The sequence below is a fragment of the Leopardus geoffroyi genome, chromosome A1 (assembly GCF_018350155.1).
Source record: "Leopardus geoffroyi isolate Oge1 chromosome A1, O.geoffroyi_Oge1_pat1.0, whole genome shotgun sequence".
Classification (NCBI taxonomy): Eukaryota; Metazoa; Chordata; class Mammalia; order Carnivora; family Felidae; genus Leopardus; species Leopardus geoffroyi.
Window position 1 is genome coordinate 196,459,559 of NC_059326.1, and position 20,531 is coordinate 196,480,089.

At 55.4% G+C, this 20,531-nt stretch overlaps 1 protein-coding gene across 3 annotated transcripts in view; it reads left to right on the forward strand.

Moving 5' to 3' along the window:
* The first annotated feature begins 3,149 nt into the window (after positions 1-3,149).
* The window catches only part of CAMK2A (calcium/calmodulin dependent protein kinase II alpha), a 63,275-nt gene continuing 45,893 nt past the window's right edge, over positions 3,150-20,531 (forward strand). For 2 of the 3 annotated variants that reach the window (XM_045437155.1, XM_045437172.1), the window contains exons 1-2: positions 3,150-3,382; positions 16,838-16,932. In XM_045437155.1, the coding sequence (XP_045293111.1) occupies positions 3,321-3,382; positions 16,838-16,932 (157 nt within the window). In that variant the 5' untranslated portion in view covers positions 3,150-3,320. The remainder of the gene's footprint in view (positions 3,383-16,837; positions 16,933-20,531) is intronic. The other variant, XM_045437164.1, reaches the window with a different exon arrangement.

Genomic DNA, 20,531 nt, shown 5'->3' on the forward strand with positions numbered 1-20,531 from the left:
CGCGGGGGCAGGGTGTGTATGAGAGTTGCCAAGGAGACCTTTTGTCTTCTTCCTCCTCTCCATGCATCTCTCCGCCAGGTCCTGGACGTCCCCCAGGGCGCACAGGGTCTGGGCCGGGCCAGCCCAGGGAGGGAGGGAAGAGGTACACAGCCGGGAGGCAGGAGGGACGGAGGTAGAAACAAGAAAGGAGGTGAAAAGGAGCAAGAAGGATAGGGAGGATTGAGAAGAAAGGGCTCAAGGGAGGGAAGGAAATGGGGAAAGGCAAGAAAGAGGAAAAGGAGAAGAGGAAGGAGAGTGGAAAGGGGAGACAGAGGTAGGGAAGGACGGACAGGGTGATGGGGTGACGGGGTGGTGTGAGGCCAGGTTGCTTTTGCCCCCTGAATCCACATAGGCCACCTCCATGGTCCCTGTCAGACACAGGGAGAGAGCCGGCCATTAGCCTCTGTTCCTCTCGTCCCTCTGGCTCTTGCCGCCCGGTGCTCTGCTCTCTTCTGAACATGCTTCCCTTCACCAGTGGGGACTGGGGATGGGGCGAGCCAGGAAACAGGGTGGTCCAGCCAGCTCCCAGCAGAGCAGGACTATCACCTCCTTTGTTCAGAACTTCAGACTCCCATTAATACAGCCTCGGGGCACGTTTGCTATTTGTTTTATGTGTTAATTTCTAAAGCCCCATTAAGTTAAGTTGGCACCAGTGAGCTAGAGGCCTTGTGAACCCTCTCCTAGCCTCTTTGTTCTACCAGCAAAAGGCTGCAAACCAGACCGGGTCAGGGTGATGCTCAAACCATGAGCTCAACTCCAATGGGGGCTCAGAGAACCGCGCCACAAAGTGCTAGGACTAGAGGATAGTCGAGTGTGCTTCCCTGACTCAGGCAGAGCGGTGTGAGGAGGGAGGGGCTTCTTATGAGTCCCTTAATAGTAATAATTGCCCATCAATGAACACGTACAGCGTGCCAGCTGCTGTACTCATCTGCTCCTCTCATGTAATCCTTAAACAGCCCTGGAAGTAGGGAATATTATGAACTGTATTTTGCGGATGAAGAAACTGAGGCACAGAGCAGTTAGGCTGCTCATCCAAAATCACACAGCCTATAGAGCATGGAGTTCCTCTCCTCTCCCCTGGGCAATGACTGAGGTAGCTTCAGTGGTCACTAAAGGCTGTTGCAGCACCTTCACGAGTGGAAGCCACCTCCCTGGGAGGGCTAGAGGGCCTGGGCAGGGAGGTGGGGGTGCGGTCCTTCCCCCACTTCCCCGGGTCTGCCTCTCTTGCCTCTAGTGGTGTTCCGTGCCCAGCCCGCTCCCACCAGCTGTGCAGCCCCCGAGCACAGGCCTCTCTTCTCTGCCTCTGAATTGCAACCGTTGGCGGCAGGAGCGGGAAGCATTGTGCGCAGAAACAAAACTGAGTGGTTTTTCCTTTTTCTGAAGGTGGTAATGGTGCAATTAGTGGCTAAGCCATTACCCCTCCTCCCTAGCTCGCCTCCCCTCCTTCCCCTCGGCCTCCCTCCCATTTCTCTCCTGGGAAGAAGTGGCTGCATCAGAGAGCTAACCCCATCATTCTCTCCCACCCCCAACTCCCGGGAAGAGGGGCAGAATTGTGGGAGAGGGGACCCAGATGTCTCCCGGGGCCCCTGGACCTAAAGTAGTGAGTCGGGGACCCGCTAGGGCTGGGGATAACCGACAAGCAGACAACGTGTCCAGCAAGTGAGGTGACCAGTAAGGCAAGCTGGAGGCTCAGAGGGGTGGGGTAGAAACGAGGGTTTGGATCCTGGATCCTTTTATCCGACCTGTGCTCACTGTGGGCAAATGCTGGCAAGAGACCTCAGCCTGGTGGGCTGTGAAATGAGCTTGCGTGGAGGAGGTGGGTGTGAAATTCTGAGTCCAAGCTAGTGATGGGGGTGGTCATGGTCCTGCTTTAGACCTTCCTTTTCCTCTTCCAGAAACTAAAAACAGGCCTCATGTTTACATACTTCCCAAAGGCTTCCACAGCCCTTAGCCCACTCCTTCTTCACAACCTTCCTCTACAGTGGCAGCTTTGTTCTGTTTTGTAGAAAGGGCGCTGGAGGCTCAGAGAGGGGCAGTGACTTTCCCAGGGTCACACAGCTAACAAACGTCAGAGCTAGAGTTGAACCCAGATCCTTAACTCCAGTCCTTTTCCTTCCTAAACCCCCAGGGCTTGGGTGAGATCTTGGGGCCGTAGATCTGGCTGCTGCCCTGAAGAATCAAACTTGGCAGGGAAAATGAGAATGAGGAAAAGGGAATGAGGATTTCAGGGCAGGCCCATGGCCACTCCCCTCCATGCCAGGCCATGCTTCCCTCCCCACTGCCCGCCTCTGCCTCTTTCACCTTGACTTAAAGCACAAGCAGAAACTGGGACGTGAGCCCCAGGAGGCCAGATCTCCATGGTCCCACTGGGAACATGGGCTGGAGGAGAGGGGTGGGGATGAGCGGGCAGGCAAGGCAGTTCCCTCCAGAATCCGGATGTCTCCTCTGCATTTGTCCCCCAAGCTAGAGTGCCAGTGTGATGGACAGGGGTAGCAGAGAACGAGAGCAAATGGGGAAGACAGAGACAGAGGCCAAAACAAAATACAGAGGGGAGCAGAGAGATAGTTACAGACTACAGTGATCCACTGGGAGAGAGATCCCCATGAATTAGCCATCTTTTCCTATAAACCTTAGAACCCGGCTGTTGCCAGGGCAACGGGGCAATACCTGTCTCTCCAGAGGAGATGAAGTTGCCAGGGTAACTGTATCCTGTCTTTCCTGGGGACCATCCCAGAATGTGGCACCCACCGGCCGTTACCATGGCAACTGCCTTTTTGCCCCACTTAATCCCATCCTGTCTGCTACAAGGGACCCACAGTTGGAGGTGGGGGAGGTGGGAAGAGAGAAGATCACTTGTGGATTAAGTTGGTTCTTCTCCCCCTCTCCAGACCCCTCCCTCAGTCCATCACCTCGGGGGGTGCTGGGTCCACCCGCCCTGGGCCCACACAGGCCTGCAGTATTCTGTGTGGTTAGGGCCAGGGCGTCCGGGAGCAGGTTTCGCAGTGGAAGGCAGGCAGGTGTTGGGGAGGCAGTTACCGGGGCAACGGGAACAGGGCGTTTCGGAGGTGGTTGCCATGGGGACCTGGATGCTGACGAAGGCTCGCGAGGCTGTGAGCAGCCACAGTGCCCTGCTCAGAAGCCCGGGCTCGTCAGTCAAGCTGGTTCTTGGTTCGCGCTCGGCAGCGCAGGCAGGCGAGTGGTCCTCAGTTCCGGGTGCAGAGCAGCAGCGCCCCAGTCCTGGTCCTCCAGCCCCAAGCCTCGCCTGCCCGCCCAGCGCCAGGATGGCCACCATCACCTGCACCCGCTTCACGGAAGAGTACCAGCTCTTCGAGGAACTGGGAAAGTGAGTTGCACCTCAGAGAGTTCTGGAGGGTGCAGGGGGTCAGCGTCACGGGCAGGGGGTGTGCACCTGCGTGCTTCCTGTGTACCCATAGGGAGGAAGTCTGCGTGTGTTTGGGGACGCTTGCCTGTGCAAAGTGCCCGGAGCTGGGTGTAGGCATATTTGTGGGTGCACAGATGTGCCAAGGCCAGCCAGGTGAGTGTGTGTGTAGGGGTGAAAGGTGGATGGTGCATGCCAGTGCACGCGTGCATGCACACGCTCACACACACACACACACACACACATGGGGGCACATGACTGGGCACACACAGATTTTTAGAAACTCAGGGTTAAAAAGACATCTTCCCAGGCTGCTAAGTCCAGGGCTGGAAGCCCCTGCCGACTTTCCCTTGAGGTGTTCATCTGGCCTCAACTTGGACACCTCTGATGGGAGAGAGTTCACCACCTCCCAGGCAGTCCTTTCTGACTTTAGGCACCAATGGTGACTGTGCAGAGTGGCCAACTTCTCCCTGAAAGCGCATCCCCTCCCCACCTTCCTCCTCCCAACTCCTCTTGGCGTGAGGGCACCAGTACAGCAGGGGTTAATAACCGAGGGACTGGTGAGGCTTCCTGGGTATTGGGAGGTGGGGAGGGGCAATCAGGCAAGTGGGGTGGGGGGGAGCACTACCATTTCAGGGGCTAGTGGTATACGGTTTCTGGTCCCTTGGCAAAGTTGTGCAGCTCCAGAGCTCATTTTATGCCTCCGATGACTGGCGGGGGGAGAGGGGTGGGAGCGTACGGGGGGGGGGGGGGGGAAGCCCCCTGGGGTGGCCCAGTAGGTCGTGGAGTGTCAGGGAAACACTCTGGCTGCCCCCAGCTAGGTGTGTGGAGGACCCAGGGATGGATCAGGGTAGGGGTATAGTTTGGAGGCAGAGTTTGCCCCTTGGGCAAAGCAGCTCCAGCGCCCCGGGCGGTCCTTGCTGTGGCAGCAGGAGTGCAAGGGAGAGGGGCTCTGTGAGCAGATATGTGCCGGGGTGAGGTCCGGATGCGTGCACCCAGTGCACATCTTGGTGTGTGTTGTGTAAAGACTGACTCTGGGGTACACTTGCGTGCCCCGAGAGGGTAGGCAAGTGTTCACATGTGTGCAGCAGGAGGGGGTTGTGGGGTGTGCTTCGTGTGTAAGGCCGCCAAGAGTGGGCGCGTGCAGGTGGCCCAAGGGGTACCACTGGCTGATTTGCATGGTGGTGAAGGGGTGAATAGGCGTCACTGTGTGTGCCCGAGTGTGGCAGGTCAGAGCTACATGCACATCAGCAGGCAAATGTGTGTGGGGTCTGGGTGTGTGCAAACGTCCGTGTCTGTGTAAGGATGTCTATGTCTGTGTAAGGATGCCCGTGTGGGCTTTGGGCACAGTGGTACCTCTCTGAAGTCTGGACACGCACATCTGGGTGTGGATGGGGGGCCACGCACACGGAAAGGTTTATGTGCGTGCGTGCGTGCGAGGCCTGGGCCAAAGGCTTGGGTGGGAGTGTGGGTGTTGAAGGCATGTGTGAGCTTATGCTGGTGTCTGCATATGTGTGGGAGGTGGGCCTGTGGCTGTGTATGAGTAGGCTGCCTGCACACACATTCACATTCACATCCCAGGCTATCCCGACACCCTGAGGTATGCCCCGGGGCCCTGTACAGACACACACCCATGTGCAGATGTGTGCTCACTCTTGTCTGCAGACTTCCTGCGTTTCTGAGTGTGTTTTGAGCTGCTCGAGAGGACTGAAGTTGTCTGATAAATGTGCGCAGGGCCCCTTCTCAGCTGGGCTCCGGTGCCCACGGGAGCCCAAGGATCCCCTGATTAGCTGGGATCTGCCTTTCAGGGCATGACCAAGGCTCGGCTCTGGGAGGACTGCGTCACAGGGTACAGTGACATGGAGTTGAGATGTGACTCAGGCACTTAAAGTGAAAATAAAAGTGGTATTTTGCCCCGAGAGGAGATGGATATCATGCAGACTGGGTGCTGTGGGGGCGACTTGGCCCAGGGAGCCTTCAGGAGCCTTCTCAGCCCCACTGCCGGCCAGGACGGGGGCAGGGGCAGGATTTCAGGGGACAGGGAGCCCTGGTGTGGCCACGGGAGGAGAACCGAGGGTGGCAGGCATGGCCAGGCCTTGTCTAATCCATTTCAGACCTCTCCCTTCTAGAACCATACGGGCTCCTAACTGTTTTTAGGTCTCATATTCCTCCAGGAATCTGACGAAAGTCTAAGTCTGCCTTCTCCAGAAGAAGGCGCAAACCTACGAAATGTCGCATGCATTGTCGGGAGCTTGCAGGACATTAGGAAGGCTGTGATGGGCTTAGGGTTACCGATGCTTGTATCGGAAAGAGAATGAGGCTCCACACCTCTTTTAACCCATGGCTGGGTTAGAAACCCCGGGACATATTACTAAGCGGGTGGGGGTTTTGCTCCGCGCAGCAGCGTTAGGCCAGGCGCCCGGTGGGGCAGGTAGAGGTGGGCCCAGCACACAGCCCAGGCTCTGGATCTCACCATCCGTGGCTCTGCAACAGCGGCCAGACCACAGCCCCCTGTAGTCTGGAGATAAAAAAAAAAAAAAAAAAAGGCTGTGGTGGTGAAATAAGATGGCACGCGTGAAGATGTGGCCTGGCACCCAGTGTGCCATCAGCAGGGGCTGCTGCCGGAATCATTGTTGCCCTCAAAGGCTGGGAAGGCTGGAACCCTCGGCCGGGGCCTGCCACATGTTTACCTTCTGTCTGGAGTTTGCCCAGCTTGGGGGAGGGGCCTGACCAAGCTCCTCTTCTGCTGGGAGAAGCGAGGAAGATGCCTGCAGGGCCCGGCCTTGGATGCTTGACCCACAGTCCCTGCCAGCTGGGACACTGCGGTCACCATGCAGGAGCTGAGTCCCTTATTCCAGGAACCCGCTTCAGATCACTGGCAGGGGGCCTTGGAGAGGCAGCTGGGTTGGCCCTGCGAGGGGACATGGGAGCCTTTGGACCTCCCACAGGGCCCTGGGCTGCCCAGCTGGAGAGGAGGGCGTGTGCCTCTTGAGGGCTTCCTGGCGCCCTACCCGGTGAGGACTGGTTTATGATGCAGGCCTTCTAGGAGCCCAGGATGGGGTGGGCTACGGATATAAGAGAAGCTGTCTCTCTCCCACCTGGCGGTCAGTCAGCTGGGTGGGGTGCGGTCTGGGGAGAGCTCTCAGCAGAGCCTGCCTTCTGGGAAGACCACGATCGGGGCAAGGGGTCAGGTTCCAGGAGGCCGGGAAAGGAGGATGTCTCTTCCAGCCATCGACATTCTCTGGGCTTTGGAATCCCACTTCTAGGAGAGGTTAGGGAGGCAGAGAATTGCTCTGCAGCCGTCCAGAAAGAGCCTCCGAAGGAGATTTTACTTGAGAGAGGGAGAGGGAGGGAGACTGGAGAGAGAGCACAGCCCAGTCTTTCTCTAGAAACTGGGATCCGAAATTGACTCAAGGGCAGTGTTGGGCGGAGGGAGGGGCTCCAGGGGCCAGCCAGGTCGGCAGAGGGACGGACCAGAGCTAGCTCCGGAGCCCCCTGCCCGCTCTTACCCCCACAGCTGTGTATCAGGAGCTGGGCTTGGGCCGGGCTGACCAGTGGGGGACATGGGGCCTAGAGGCTGCTCCCCACACTGGGGGGCCAGCATCCTGGGCGCTTAGGATCCCGCGTGACATGCAAGCTCTAACATCTGCCAGTGTGCTCCACAATCCCATCCTTCCCCGGCTGAGCTGTTAGGAGCCTCAATGGGGTAATGTTGGGGAGAGGAAACACCTGGCCGTCCATACACCACCCAAAGATGGAGGTACATTTGCATTTTGCTTCGAATAACCTCATATTCACAGCGCTTTGGGGCCGTTGAAGCACCTCTCCAACCATTAGCTCGTCTCTGAGGGAGGCAGAGGGCTTACTCACCCACCTGCCGGATGAGCAGACCGAGGCTAGAGAAGGTGGAATGGCCGCTGTGCCGGTGTCTGGCACCCGGGACATGGTGGGGAGACGGTTCATGATAGGGACCCCTCTCGCTGCTGTGTCGGGGCAATGCTCCCAGGGAAGAGGGGCCATGACCTTCTGGGTACGAGAATGCCGAGCTGAGGCTTATGTTCAAACACGATTCTGCCTCGAATTTACCGGGCCACCCTGTGTGGATCCCTGGTCCTTTGTGAGCCCCAACTTTACCATCTGTAAAATGGGGATCAGAATAATTCTGCAGATGCGGAAATGCCCCATGAGAGGTATTGCCCTCCTTAGCTTCCCTCTGTGGGGGACACACATGGGAAATTTCAGACTCAAAGAACATCAGAACTGGAAGGACCGTCCACACTCGCTATTTATAACCTAGATGGTGGGACCAACACCCAGAGAGCAATAGCCCAAGGCCACAGGGAGAGGCAGTGGCAAAGCCAAGGAAGGGGACCAGATCGTTCTCAGGGGCCAAAAGCCAAGGATGGGAAGTTGGGGGGGGGGGGGAGGCAGGTCTTCAAGGTGGGGAGGGGTGACGGGAACAGGGAAAGGGACAGACTTTCCTTCCTCCCCCTCTGAGCCATCCGAGCGGCAGGCACGCACATGTTCTGGTGCATGCCGCAGCCCTCCACCCCCGCACAGCCACCCCCACACAGGCTGAGACACACTGACACTCTGCTGAGCCTCCCTCCTGCCCGCCTGCCTCCCTGCACAAGCACACAGTGACACTGCTGCCAGCACCCCTGCAGTCTGGGGCCCCGGCCCTCAGTGGGGTGAGGCCAGAGCCTTGGAATGCAATGCCTGCATCCGGTTACACGCGCACGCGCGCGCACACACACGCACACACCGGTTCCAAGAGGGCATCCAGCCCAGGTCTACCTCCCAGCGCAGGGGGAGCAAGATGATGCTGGCTGCGCTCCTGGACTCCCCCGCCCTGCCCTTCCCTCTCCTTGTGCAGGCCCCTTTGCCACGGTCCACCCTCTCCAGCATGCATGTTGCCCATGTTGCATTCTGAGCTTCTGAGCTTCTCTGGGGCACAGTAGGAAGCCTGCGTCCCTGGCCAGGCTGGCGCAGCCCCCAGAGGCCCAGCCCAGGCCCTCCGGCCCCTCTTGGGGCGTGGCTGGCCCCAAGGCGTCAGGTGGGGCCCCTGGAACTTTCCTTGCCGGAGAAGGTCGAGGGCCTTGGGGTCACGTAAAAGGAGAAACATGTCTGTGACTCTTGCCTCCCGGCAACAGGTATTTCCTGAGCACACACTCAATCCCACTCAGAGTACTGGAGTGAGGAGTGCTCCTTTGTCTTACGGATGGGGAACCAAGGCCCAGAGAGGGCCAGGGCCTTGCCCAAGGTCGCACAGGCCAACGGCACACAAGAATAGGGCACGCCAGCCTCTTTCTTGTCTGGTGCTTGGCTCTAGTGTCTCTCTCTGAACTTCTAGAAGGCTTCAGGGTGTGCAGGTGGGTGGAGCCTGAGGAGGAAGCAGGCCCTCATCATCCCCCCTGCTTCTGTCCGTTCAGGTCCTCTCTCCAAGGTCTGTGAATATCGTTCTATTTCCCTTTTTGTAACCCATTCAAGAAAACCCATGCACAGCCAAAACAAGGAATATGTTAGGACTTCTGTTGGTTCACTGTTCCCTGTGGCAAACAGAATCTTCTGGTTCCCAGACCTTCTGTGTCCCCCACAAGACTTCTGCTGGGTTGGCATGGGGCAGGCCTGTGGGGTGTGGGACAGCTCGAAGACACTGAGTCCCTGGCAGCGGGCGGCTGCAGCCCAGGATGGGAGGAGGGAGATGTAAGGTTTCAGGAATAAGGTCCTAGAATTTTCTGGCTGCGAAATGCTATAGTTTGTGGGGTTCTGGGCCGAGCTGCTGTAGCGAACTGGGGAGAAGAGAGAGAACACCAAACAAATGTGCCCCTAGCCCCCACAACCCCTATCTCCTCTGATCTATTTGCCACTTGGAGACCTGCGTAGCTGTGTTTTGTTTGTTATTTTAAAAGGGCATCGTGGCTTAAAAAGAAATAACTAAGGGGCGCCTGGGTGGCTCAGTTGGTTAAGCGTCCAACTTCGGCCCAGGTCACGATCTTGCAGTTCGTGGGTTCGAGCTCCACGTCGGGCTCTGTGCTGACAGTTCAGAGCCTGGAGCCTGCTTCAGATTCTGTGTCTCCTTCTCTGTCTGTTCCTCCCCTGCTCATGCTCTGTCTCTCTCTCTCTCTCAAAAATAAATAAAGATTAGAAACTAATTATAATAATAATAAAAAGAACTAAGAAGAAAGAAAGAGCGGGTTTAAAAATGATCGACAGTTGACTTCACAGATAGGCAAACTGAGGCCCCAAAAGGTGAAGGGATTTGCTTAAAGCACTCGAAGGGGTTATTACGGAAACAGGATATCCCTTTTGTTTCTCGACAGATCTGACCCCAGCTTTTTAACTGGTCTGGAAATCTAGGAGCCCTCAGAGAATCCCATACAACCCCCCGGCACTTTCCTAGAAAAACGCTTCACTACAACCCACAGCAAGGGTGTATTATTTCTCAAAGATCCCTCTGCCCTAAAGTCCATCTGTGGACCCCAGGTGAGGGCCGCCTCTAATCTGAGAGTGTGGGGTATTGGAGAGAGCAACCGACAAGGAGTCAGGAGTCCTTGGTTCAAGGGCTTGACCTCAGTTTCTACATCTGTGGAATGGGGAAAAAGTCGACGTCACTGGGAAGATATCACTGGGCACACCAGCTCCTGATGTGGTCACATGTGGCCCACCCCGTGGCCCCTCTGATGGCCAGACATTCTGACTCCGTCTGCTCAGGCTTCCATACCCCCAGGCCTTCCTCTCTGCTGAGTAATCAGATAAGCTAACTTGGGCTGTGAGTTACCACTGAGAAGTTCCGGACCCTGATGCTCTGACAGATAACGGTTCCTGTTGACCTGGAACTTTCTGGAATCACCCCAGCTCATCTCAGAGAGGTGGAATGCTTAGGTATTTTAACTGAGGGTGAGGAGACTTCCCCGAGGAGACTGGACTTTGATTATGAGTTGCCTGTCACGTAGCATCCAAGCAAGATGATGAGTAGCTAGAAACTCGGGACTGGAATTCTGGAGGCAGGAGGGGCTATACAGAAGCAGGTTTCAATCTTGCATGATGGTCAGTGGCTTTTACCATCTGCAGGGGTGGTGGGGTCACAGATCCTTTGTGAAGCTGATGGAAGATACGCATCCTCTGCCCAGGATAATACGCAGACACAGAGTCATTTTGTTTAAATTTTATGTGTGCTCATGACTGCCCAGACCCTCCCCAGAGATCCCAGCTGATGCCCTGGTGGAGGGGCTGGAGGGAGGTGGTAAGAGGACGGTGGAGAGAGAACGGGGAGAAATGATCTGGGGGGAGATGAACAGGGGAAGGCACTGGCAGCAGGGCAAGGTCCCAGGGAGAGTGCAGCCACCTAGAAACAAAAAGGGAGGTGGGCCAGATGTCACCTGGTGTGGGACAGGCAAGGGGGAGCAGGCCCACTGGGGCTGCAGGGGCGGGGGGGGGGAGGGGCACTGGGTGGGTGGGCCTGGCACAGCTTTTTCCAGGGAGCCCGGGGGTGGGCACCAGATTGTGGTGGGTTCATGGAGTGTGGGAGGTGGAAAGAGGAGGCAGCGGATGTCGGACACTTGTTCTGGAAGTTTGGCAGCAAAGAGGGAGGAAGGAAATGGCCCAAGCTGTTGGGTCGAGAGAGAAGTTCTTGGTTTTCAATTTAAAAATGTGGGGGGGGGGAGCAGGATGGTTATTTATTTTTCCAGAATAAGGGAGACCTGTTGTGTGTTTGAGGAAGCAGCCAGTGAACAGAAGACCCTAGTACTTGTCGGGACCCCTGACAATCAGACCCCCTAAGGAGTCCAGAGTGGAGGGGGGTGTGGGTTCTGTGACTGTGCTGTTTCCAGAAGGCCCCCAGAAACTGTCTTCTGTCTGCTGAGACCCACGGGCACGCCCTGGGCTCTGGGCAGCTCGGGGTAAAGGTGGGGAGGTTTACTTTAGAGGAAGTTGTCTTGGTAGCAGGAGCCTCTCCCCATCCCTGTGTAGGAGAGACTTCTCCCAAATGGCCCAGGGGGAAGTGTGACTGCGGGTCCTCATCCCCATCTTTCAAATGGGGAAACTGAGACCCAGAGGATGAGAAGCTGGTAGCCAAGCTGGGCGAGGCCCCAGGTCTCTCAAGCCCCCCCCTCGAATGCTCCCCGTGCTCACCTGGCTTCAACGTCAGCATTCTGGGCTGGTTCAGGCGAGAGAGAGTGGTGAGCCCCCCGTGGGCTGACAGCCAGCAACTCCCAGGACACCGAGCCTGCCAGGCAGCCAGAAAGCAATTTCCCAGTGTGAATCTTGCTTTTCACGGCCCATTAGCACGTTCCCACATTCTCAGCCATGCTGGACCCACTCTCACCGTGCCCTCTCCATCTGTCTGTTGGAGAGCAGGGCCTCCCTGCCTGCCTGTGCCCCCCCCCCCCGCCCCCACAGGGGCACGCTGCTCTGCCCTGGGGAGCAGCCCTTCCCCTCCTCACCGTGGCCCCCACAACCTCCTCTCCTGACTTCCTCCTTCTCTGAGCTTGGCAAACGGGGTCCATTTTGTTTCTGATGAAGCCAGCTGTTCTCATCACTTTGTAGATAATGATGCCTATAAAAGGCGATGTTTCTTGAGCATTTACTAGACTCCAGGGACTGTGCTAAAGCTATTGCATACCTTATTATCTCATTGAATCCTTGAAACAACTGCACAGGGTGAGTACTATTCCTGGCTACACTTTACAGGGGAGGAAACAGGCTTAGTGAGGTTAAGGGGCTTGCTGGTGAGTGGCGGCACCATGATTTGAACTCTGGTGGGTCTGGTTTGGGAATGCCTGTTCTTCTAGAACTTCGCTATCCAACACGGTGGTCACTAGCCACGTATAGCTGTTCGAATGAAATAAAATAAAAAATTCAGTTCTTCAGTCCTCCGAGCCGCATTGCAAGTGCTCTATGACATATGAAGCTAGCGGCTGCCGCGTTGGACGACACGGAATATTTCCACCATCCCAGAACATTCTGTTGGACGGTGCTGGTATAGAATATTAAAGATGGCGAGGGCTCTGTGCTATTTCGCCTCATCCACACACCAACTCCCGTGCTGCAGATAAAGAAGGGGAGGCCTGTGTTGGGGCAGACCCTTGCCCAAGACCTCCCAGCAGGGCTGAGAGCTGCGATTCTGTCCCTTCTGGGTCTGTCTGTCTCACAGACACACCCCTCCCTGACCACGTTCTGTGACCTGCTTTCCCTTCCTCTCAGGACCCTTGGTCACTCCCTTCCACGTTGACCTCCCCATCTTGGCCTCCTCCCCTCTCTGCCCTGTCCTGTTTCCAAGCTCCTGCCCATCAACCTGCCGGCCCCAACTTCACAGGGCTGCTGTGTTCAAGAAGGAGCTTAGTGGTGCACATGCATTTGAAAGGAGGATGCCTTCCGGGTACGTGGGAGGCTGGTGCCCTCTGGACCAGTAGCTCTGAACTGGTTTTGATAAACTCCTCCCTCTGAGCTGCTGCTAAAAGCTATGCATCCTTGCCCCAGAAAAAAAATGCACATACCTACTTTCAGAGGCGCAGGATGTCCTTCAGGGGGTACATGGCCCCTGCAGCAGCCCTCTCCATGTTAGAACCTAGTTAGGACCCCCAGCTAGAAGCTGAGACTTACCCAAAAGCTTGGCGCTGTGTTCCAGGGAGGAAGTTTAGCGAATGTGCCTTCTACTGTTTTATAGCTGTGGCTCCTAGGTTCTCAGCTCCTGAGGCAGAGCCCAGGTTCACGCGCCTGTCAAGCCACCCTGCACAGAAGTACATGTGCCAGCCCCTTCAGTGCTGATGTCCGGAGACAGGGCATCTAGGAGGACTCCCGCAGAGGGCAGGAAGGACAGCCCAGTTGGCTGGGAAACTATCACCTGAACCCGTGTGTTCAATGACAATACAGATCCCCTGTGCCTCTGCCCAGAGGTTCTGATTTGGTAGGTCTGGATGGGGCCTTGGAATATGTATTTTAAAAATACCCCCAGGGGATTCCTGAGCAACCAGTTTGGCAACCATTGGTCTAAGGTCTTTACCTGGAATGGATTTTTTTTACTTAGTTTTTTCTACTTCTTACTTAGCATTTATTTCTTTAGTGGAGAAATTATATCTAACCCTCTTTTCCTGTCTTCCTCCCACCACCCTTCCATCCCTCCATCCCTCGCTCCCACATTAATTGAACTCCAGGCGCCAGACCGGACATGGGCTGGATGCTGGTCACTGGGGCAAGACTCCGCCCTGCACTCAGGAGCTTACAGCCTCTCTCCTTCCCTGCCCCCTGATCTCACTGGGGCTCTCCAACCTTTCCCAGAGGGGCCACCTTAAACACTCTGTCCCTTGGGGCCTTTGAGAATCGTGGACTCCAGCTGGGCAGGGACCTGAAGGTCTTTAGGCCCATCCACCTGTCTGTCTGTCATCTCTTTGAGAGATGAGTTGTGCCCTACCTTCCTCAGATGCCTGTTCCTATTCCTAACACCTCCGATGGAAAATCCCCTTCCGGGTCTCGTTTCAGTCCCTCCCACTGTGAATTCAATCCACCTCCTGTTTCTGCAAATAACATTTATGGAAGCCCTATGGGTAGTAGACGTTGGGTTCCCCGGGCACAGGCACGTGGAGCAGCAAGTGAAAGTCCTGGCCCTCAGGAACTTACCGTCAGGTGGGAGGGGCAGGAAGAGCAACCAGCCGTGAACTTGGGCTAGATGGGTGGGTGTGGAGTGCTCTGGGAGCACAGGCCAGGCACCCAGGTCTTGCTGCTTTCCTGGGTGTGTGTGTGTGTGTGGGGGGGGGGGGGTCGGGGTGGGGAGACAGCGTGGTGCCCACCTCAAGGAAGGTCCGTTGCTGTGTGAGACTTTCTACTTGCCCAGGAATTCTGGCCTTCTAGGGCTTTTCTAGAGGTCGCATTTCCTGGTCTCCAGCCCCCTCCTGGCACTTTCTTCCTCATCCCTCCTCAGTCTCCCACCCTCTCCATTCATGCTGCCCAGATGTGAAGCCAGTGACACCAGGCCCAGGGTGTACGTAGGGAGGGTGTCTGCGCCAGCCTGCAGACCTCCTGGGCTTGGACCTACCCGTATGCTGAGGATAGGGCGTCAGCGTTGCAGGATGTGGCCACGTCAGGAACCTGGGTGTGGCGGGCTCCCTTGGTGAGGGAGAGCAAATACCAGAGTTCCAGACCTAGCCCTGCCTACAGCTAGCTTCTCGAGTCTTCTACGCTGAGCTCCCAGAGTCTTGAGCTCTACTCCTGACTTAAGGAACCCGACTCTGCATTTCAATAAGACACCCTGGTGATTCACATACACCTTAAAACTGGGATGGGCACCTGGGTGGCTGTTGAGCACTGCGGATTGACCCTTGATTTCATCTCGGGTCTTGATCCCAGGGTCTGGGACCGAACCTTGCGCTGGGCTCCACGATGAGCGTGAAGTCTGCTTAAGATTTTCTCACTTTGTCTCCCTCTGCCCCCACCCCCCACCCTGCTTGTGCATGGCCTCTCTCTCTCTCTCTCTTTCTCTCAAATACAAAATAAAAATAAAAATAAAATAAAATAAAATTGGGAAAACCTGCCCAGAGACTTGCTTCTTGCCTTTAGTCTGCGGTTAGGGGGCTAAGGGTGGTGCCTACGGTCAGTGTCCAGCTCCTTAGGGGCAGGAAAGTTTATCGTCTGTGACTTGAAGGAGTTGGACCAGATGACCTTTGTGGGAGGGGGTATGACATAGTTCTTGGCTACAAGATCTAACCCTCAAACTAGTTTTGTTTGGCCAGATCCTCTGTTTAAAAAAGTTATTTTCAAGAATAAGGTGCCAGTCTTTAAAAATTGGGAATTTGCACATACATATCCAGACTTCTGGCTTTTCTCAAAAAGTTGAACAATCTGGGACACGGGCCACACTCCACATGGCAGTAATCAATGTCCCCATGCAAGTGCTGAAACTTATCCCTCGCTCCAGATTGTTTTCCCAGCCACTGATACTTTGAGGGTCAAGTCTCAGAAGCCTCTTAAAACCTGTGAAAAGAGGCTCGGCCTTAATCAATATGAGACTCACAGATCAAATCTACGCTTAGTTGCCATTTTCCACCTGTCTCACTAGCAAAGACAAAAGAGCTTGATGATACACTGTTGACGTGGGCGAGGGAAATGGTCCCCTCACATACTAGAGAAAGTAGGCTGGTACAATCTCTAAAATGGATAATCTCTCATTATCTGTTGAAATTACCGATAACACCTACCCTTTGACCAAGGAACACCGTTTCTCAAAGTTTATCCACAGACAGCTGCACACAAGACAAAAGTAATTCTAAGGCACACATAGAAGGTTAGTCATTGTTTGTAATATGGTTTGAACTAACCTCATTGCCCAGTGATAGGGGACTGGCTAGGTAAATTGTAGGACAGCCATATGAATAAATAATGAGGAGCTCTTTATGTGACGATTTGTTTTTTGTGTTTTTTAAAGATTTTTAAAATCTTTGTTTATTTTTGAGAGAGGGAAAGAGAGAGAGAGAGCAGGGTAGGGGCAGAGAGAGAAGGAGAGAGAGAATCCCGAGCAGGCTCTACACCTGGCATGGGGCTCGAACCCACGAATTGTGGGATCATGACCTGAGCCAAGATCAAGAGTCGGATGCTCAACCAACTGAGCCACCCAGGTACCCCTCTTGTAACATATACAATTTGGAAGGAGTATCTCCAAGATATTTACCGAAAAAAGGTAAGGTGAAGGGGTGCCTGGGTGGCTCAGTCGGTTAAGCGTCCGACTCTTGGTTTCTGCTCAGGTCATGATCCCACAGCTTGTGGTTTGGAGGCCCGGGTCGGGCTCTGTGCTGACAGCACAGAGCCTGCTTGGGATTCTCTCTCTCCTTCTCTCTCTCTGCCCTTCCCCTGCTCACCTTCTCCCCCTCTCTCAAAGTACATAAATAGACTTTAAAAAAAAAAAAAGGAGGGTGCAGAACAGTCTGCAAGTTCCAGTACCTTTGTGTGGGGGAGAGTATTTGTGGACAGCTGCTCAAGGACCTGGTAACACTAGCTGTCCCTGGGGACGGGACCTCGCAGACTGGGGTACAGGGGTGGAGGGAGTCTTTCCAATCTTTTGAACATTGAACCGTGTTGATGTGTTACCTACTCAAAGAATGAAAAAGTAAAATCTTTCAGAGACCGGGATGCTATGATTCTCACACTACACGATTCTAATGTTTTACAACTTGGAGAGCCCAACTTATTACAACTCTGCGAGGTTCATCTCTTGTGAGGCCCAGGCCCTGATAACCTGCTACCAGTGGTTCTCCCGGGTCTCCAGCCCTGCCCCGTGCCCGAGTCAGGCCACAGTTGTCCCCGGCAGCTCCTGCAGCCCCGCAGGAGGTCTCCCTAGCCAGCATGGTGCAGACGCATGGGCTTTGGTCTGTCCCAGCGATGCGTCCCTTGGGCCCTTCCTTACCCTCTGCGCCTTCTCTGTCCTTCCAGGGGAGCCTTCTCGGTGGTGCGCAGGTGTGTGAAGGTGCTGGCTGGCCAGGAGTATGCTGCTAAGATCATCAACACCAAGAAGCTGTCGGCCAGAGGTAGGTAGCAGACCTATGCCTCGCCCGCCCTCTGGGGCTCTTGCTACCCTCTACCCCTTGGGTTAGAGCCAGGACTGGGTCTGTCCCCCTGGGTGATGCTGCAGGAGGGAGCTGCTTCCTCCTGTGGGTATTACGAGCGCAGACCCCTCCATTTTCCTTCCTTCGGGGATCTAGACTGGAGGCCATGGCCTCTCTGCTTCCCACCCAGATGAAGGCAAAGGCTCCAGGTAGGACTTCCTTTCCCCGTTTTTCTGCCACTTGCTCCCTCTCTCATCTCCAGACCTCTGCACCCACCATTCCCCCTGCTGGGACTCCCTCACCTGGCTCCTTACAAGCCTGATCCTTTCTAAATCTTCAGGTCGCAGCTCAATGTCCCATCCTTTGAGAGGCTTCCCTGACCCCCAAATCTGAGGGGTCTCCCCTATTTTATATGTTATTACTGTTTACCTTTGTGGCTTTACCCCAACCTGGACTTATCCCATTGACTGACTTGGTCCTTGATTTCACATCCATCTTGCCTCTTGACTTTAAGCTTCAAGAGGGTAGGGATGGGTCTCAGTCCTTGTTATCCCCAGTACCTAGGATAGCACCCAACACATCCCAGTGCTCTACTAGAGGCCAGCTAACGCCAAGTACATTCTGCTTCAGCCACGCAAATCCACTCTCTTATCCCTAAATTTTCCCTAGAACGGTGGCTCCCCAAACTGTCCTCACCCCGGGACCCCCGGAGAGCTTCCAAAACTCCTGATGCCTGGCTCCTACCCACCGAGGTTGTGATTTAATCCGTATGAGGTGGGACCTGGGTTTGGAAGAGATCCCCGGGTCATTCCAGTTCGGAAATGGTCCTAGACAAGCAGCATCCGCGTCACCAGGAGATCGTTAGAAAGGCTTCTTGTTTCTAGACTTAAGGAATCAGGATGTGCATTTTAACAAGGTGCACTGGTGATCCGTGTGGACACTGGAACTTGGAAAGCCTGCCCAGGAGCCTTGCTTCTTGCCCTGAGCATGTGGTTAGAGCGGGAATGGCAGTAACCATGGTCAGTGGGTTGGGGAAGGTTATCTTCAAAACTCCAATTCCTGCTCTGAATGGTGTCTAGCTGCCTTGGGGGTCCCCTGGAGGCGAAGGGAATTCTGTTGGGTGAGGCTGGTGCAGGTGCAGCCTGGGGGACGTAGAGCGAGGGGCTGGCATAGTGTCCAGGGGTTTGCCCGGCATAGGCAGCAGCTGCGTCTGGGCTGGAGCCCAGCAGGTGTGGGGTTCATGGAGGCTGTTACAGGATGTTCATATTGTCCCCCGCAGGCCTCCCAGCGGGCCCCGTGTTGACCGTGTGTTGCTGCCTTTCATCCCCTGGCTCAGTGCCGCTGGGAGCCCAGGGCTTTCTCCTAGTCACTGAGTTCCCCCATAGGCAGCCAGTGTCCTGCTGGGAGAAGAGGCTGGGGGTGTGTGTGTGTGGATTCTCTGAGGGTCCCTGAACCTGCCAGGATGGCACACATTCAGCTTGAAAGCTGGTGTGGAAGGGTGACACCTGTGGAAAGTCCGGAGCCAGAGCCAGGGGCAGGGGTCAGGGCAGGCAGGAAGGCCACAGGAATGCTGGGGTTTGCCTTGCATGCTGTGTGACTAGTGGCACTCTAGTGCCCTCTCTGTGCTTTATGTCTCTAGTGATCAAAGGAGACATCCCAATCCCTGAGATACAGTGGGGGCAAGATTAGAGCCATGACTCGGGATGGCACGCTGAGGTAGCTCCAAAATGAGAGAGGGTCAGGAACCAGTGTCTTCCCTTGATGCTGGGGCTCTTGGGCAGTTCACTGCCCACCACCCCCCCCCTCTCTCACACACACACACACACACACACACACACACACTGACAGGAAGAGACAGATGTTTATGGGGCAGAATGGAAAGGGCATTGCCTCTTTTCTGGAAGGTAGGACTAAGCATTCCTCGGGCAGTATAGACTCTGGGCCATGCCAGGAGGAAACTGCCAGGCACCCTGTCATTCTCTGGCGATTTGTTGAGGCTCTGACGTCCTTAGAGGAAGGTGGTCCAGGCCTAGGTGAGCGTGGAGGGTGGGAGTGGGGAGGTTCTCTGGGGAACCTTCTCAAAGAAGTCTGCCAACTGCCAACGCTCCTGTCCCCAGCGGGAGGGGAGGAGAAGAGCGGCTTTTCACAGGTTTCTTTGTTTGCCACTCATGGTGCCCGGGGTAGGGAGCAGTGTGATGCTGAATATTTGTCAACGTACCCTAAGCTTCTCCTGCTGGCACTCCTGGTGACTTTGGCAGCTCCCCGCAGGGGCCATGCCCACCCAGAGCATCCGTCCTCCCCTGGGCGGGGGCTGTGGCTTCCCCTTCCCCTTCCCCACCAGGGTCAGCCTCTCCTGCTGTTGCATGGCTCCCCAGCCCAGGAGATGTTTTCTTGTATGTATTTTAAAACTACTCTTTAAAAAAAATGTGTATTTATTTTGAGAGAGAGACAGAAAGAGCGCAGGGGAGAGGCAGGGAGAGAGAGGAGAGAGAGAACCTCAAGCAGGCTCCTTGTCAGCGCTAAACCTGACATGGGGCTCAGACTCATGAACGATGAGATCATGACCTGAGCTGAAATCGAGAGTTGGACGCTTAACCGACTGAGCCACCCGGGCGCCCCAAAGCTACTCTTTTAAATAAGACACTTATAGTATAAACAGTTCCAAGGAGCCATAAAGACATGGAACAGAAAGTACAAATTTTGCCTGTCCCAAGCGCTGCTGAATCCCCTTGGGAGCGGTTAAAAAAATGCAGCTGCCCTATTTCTACCCCGGAGGGTTGGATTCAGTAGGTGAGGCCCAGACTCCTATCAGCAGTGATGATAGCTAGTATATGCCTGGCGAGAACTCCCTGCCGGGGGCTCCAGATGCTTCCTAGCCCCAGCCTCACCCAGCACACAGAAAAAAGTCATTAGGGGCGCCTGGGTGGCTCAGTCGGGTAAGCAGCCGACTCGTGATTTTGGCTCAGGGCACGGTCTCGTAGTTCGTGAGCTCGAGCCCCATGTCGGGTCTGTGTTGACCATGCTTGGGATCCTCTGTTTCCCTCTCTCTCTCAAAAATAAATAAATAAGCATTAAAAAAAAAAAAAAAAGAAGAAAAATTCATTAACATTTTAGGGCACACTGGGCACACAGCCAGGGGAGACTGACTGGGGTACAGACACCTTCACAGTACCCACTCTCTATCCGAGTGCTCAGGGGTCACTTCCTTGGCTCCCTGGCAACCAGTCCCAGGACGCGGCATGAGCTCATTCAGGCTACCCCTGAGGTCCGTGATGGGAAGTAGGCAGTAAGACACATCTCTCCCGTCTTCCTCATCTTACTCCCCACCCCTGCCTGGCACTGTTGCTCCTTAGGATTATTTCTCTAACCCCCCCAGGATCAGGAACCCTGTTGAGGCCCTACAGAGGGTGGGGGCATTTCCTCTTGCAAGACTCTGAAGTCTATTTTTTCCCCCTGGTTCTTGTCCTGTGCCTCTGGCCAGAGTCCCACTGCCCACCTGCCTGCTGGAGCCCACCCCCTCTGCAGGCACAGACTTCCAGCCTGCCCCCATGCCCTGCTCTGTCTTGCCCTGCCCTTCTGGT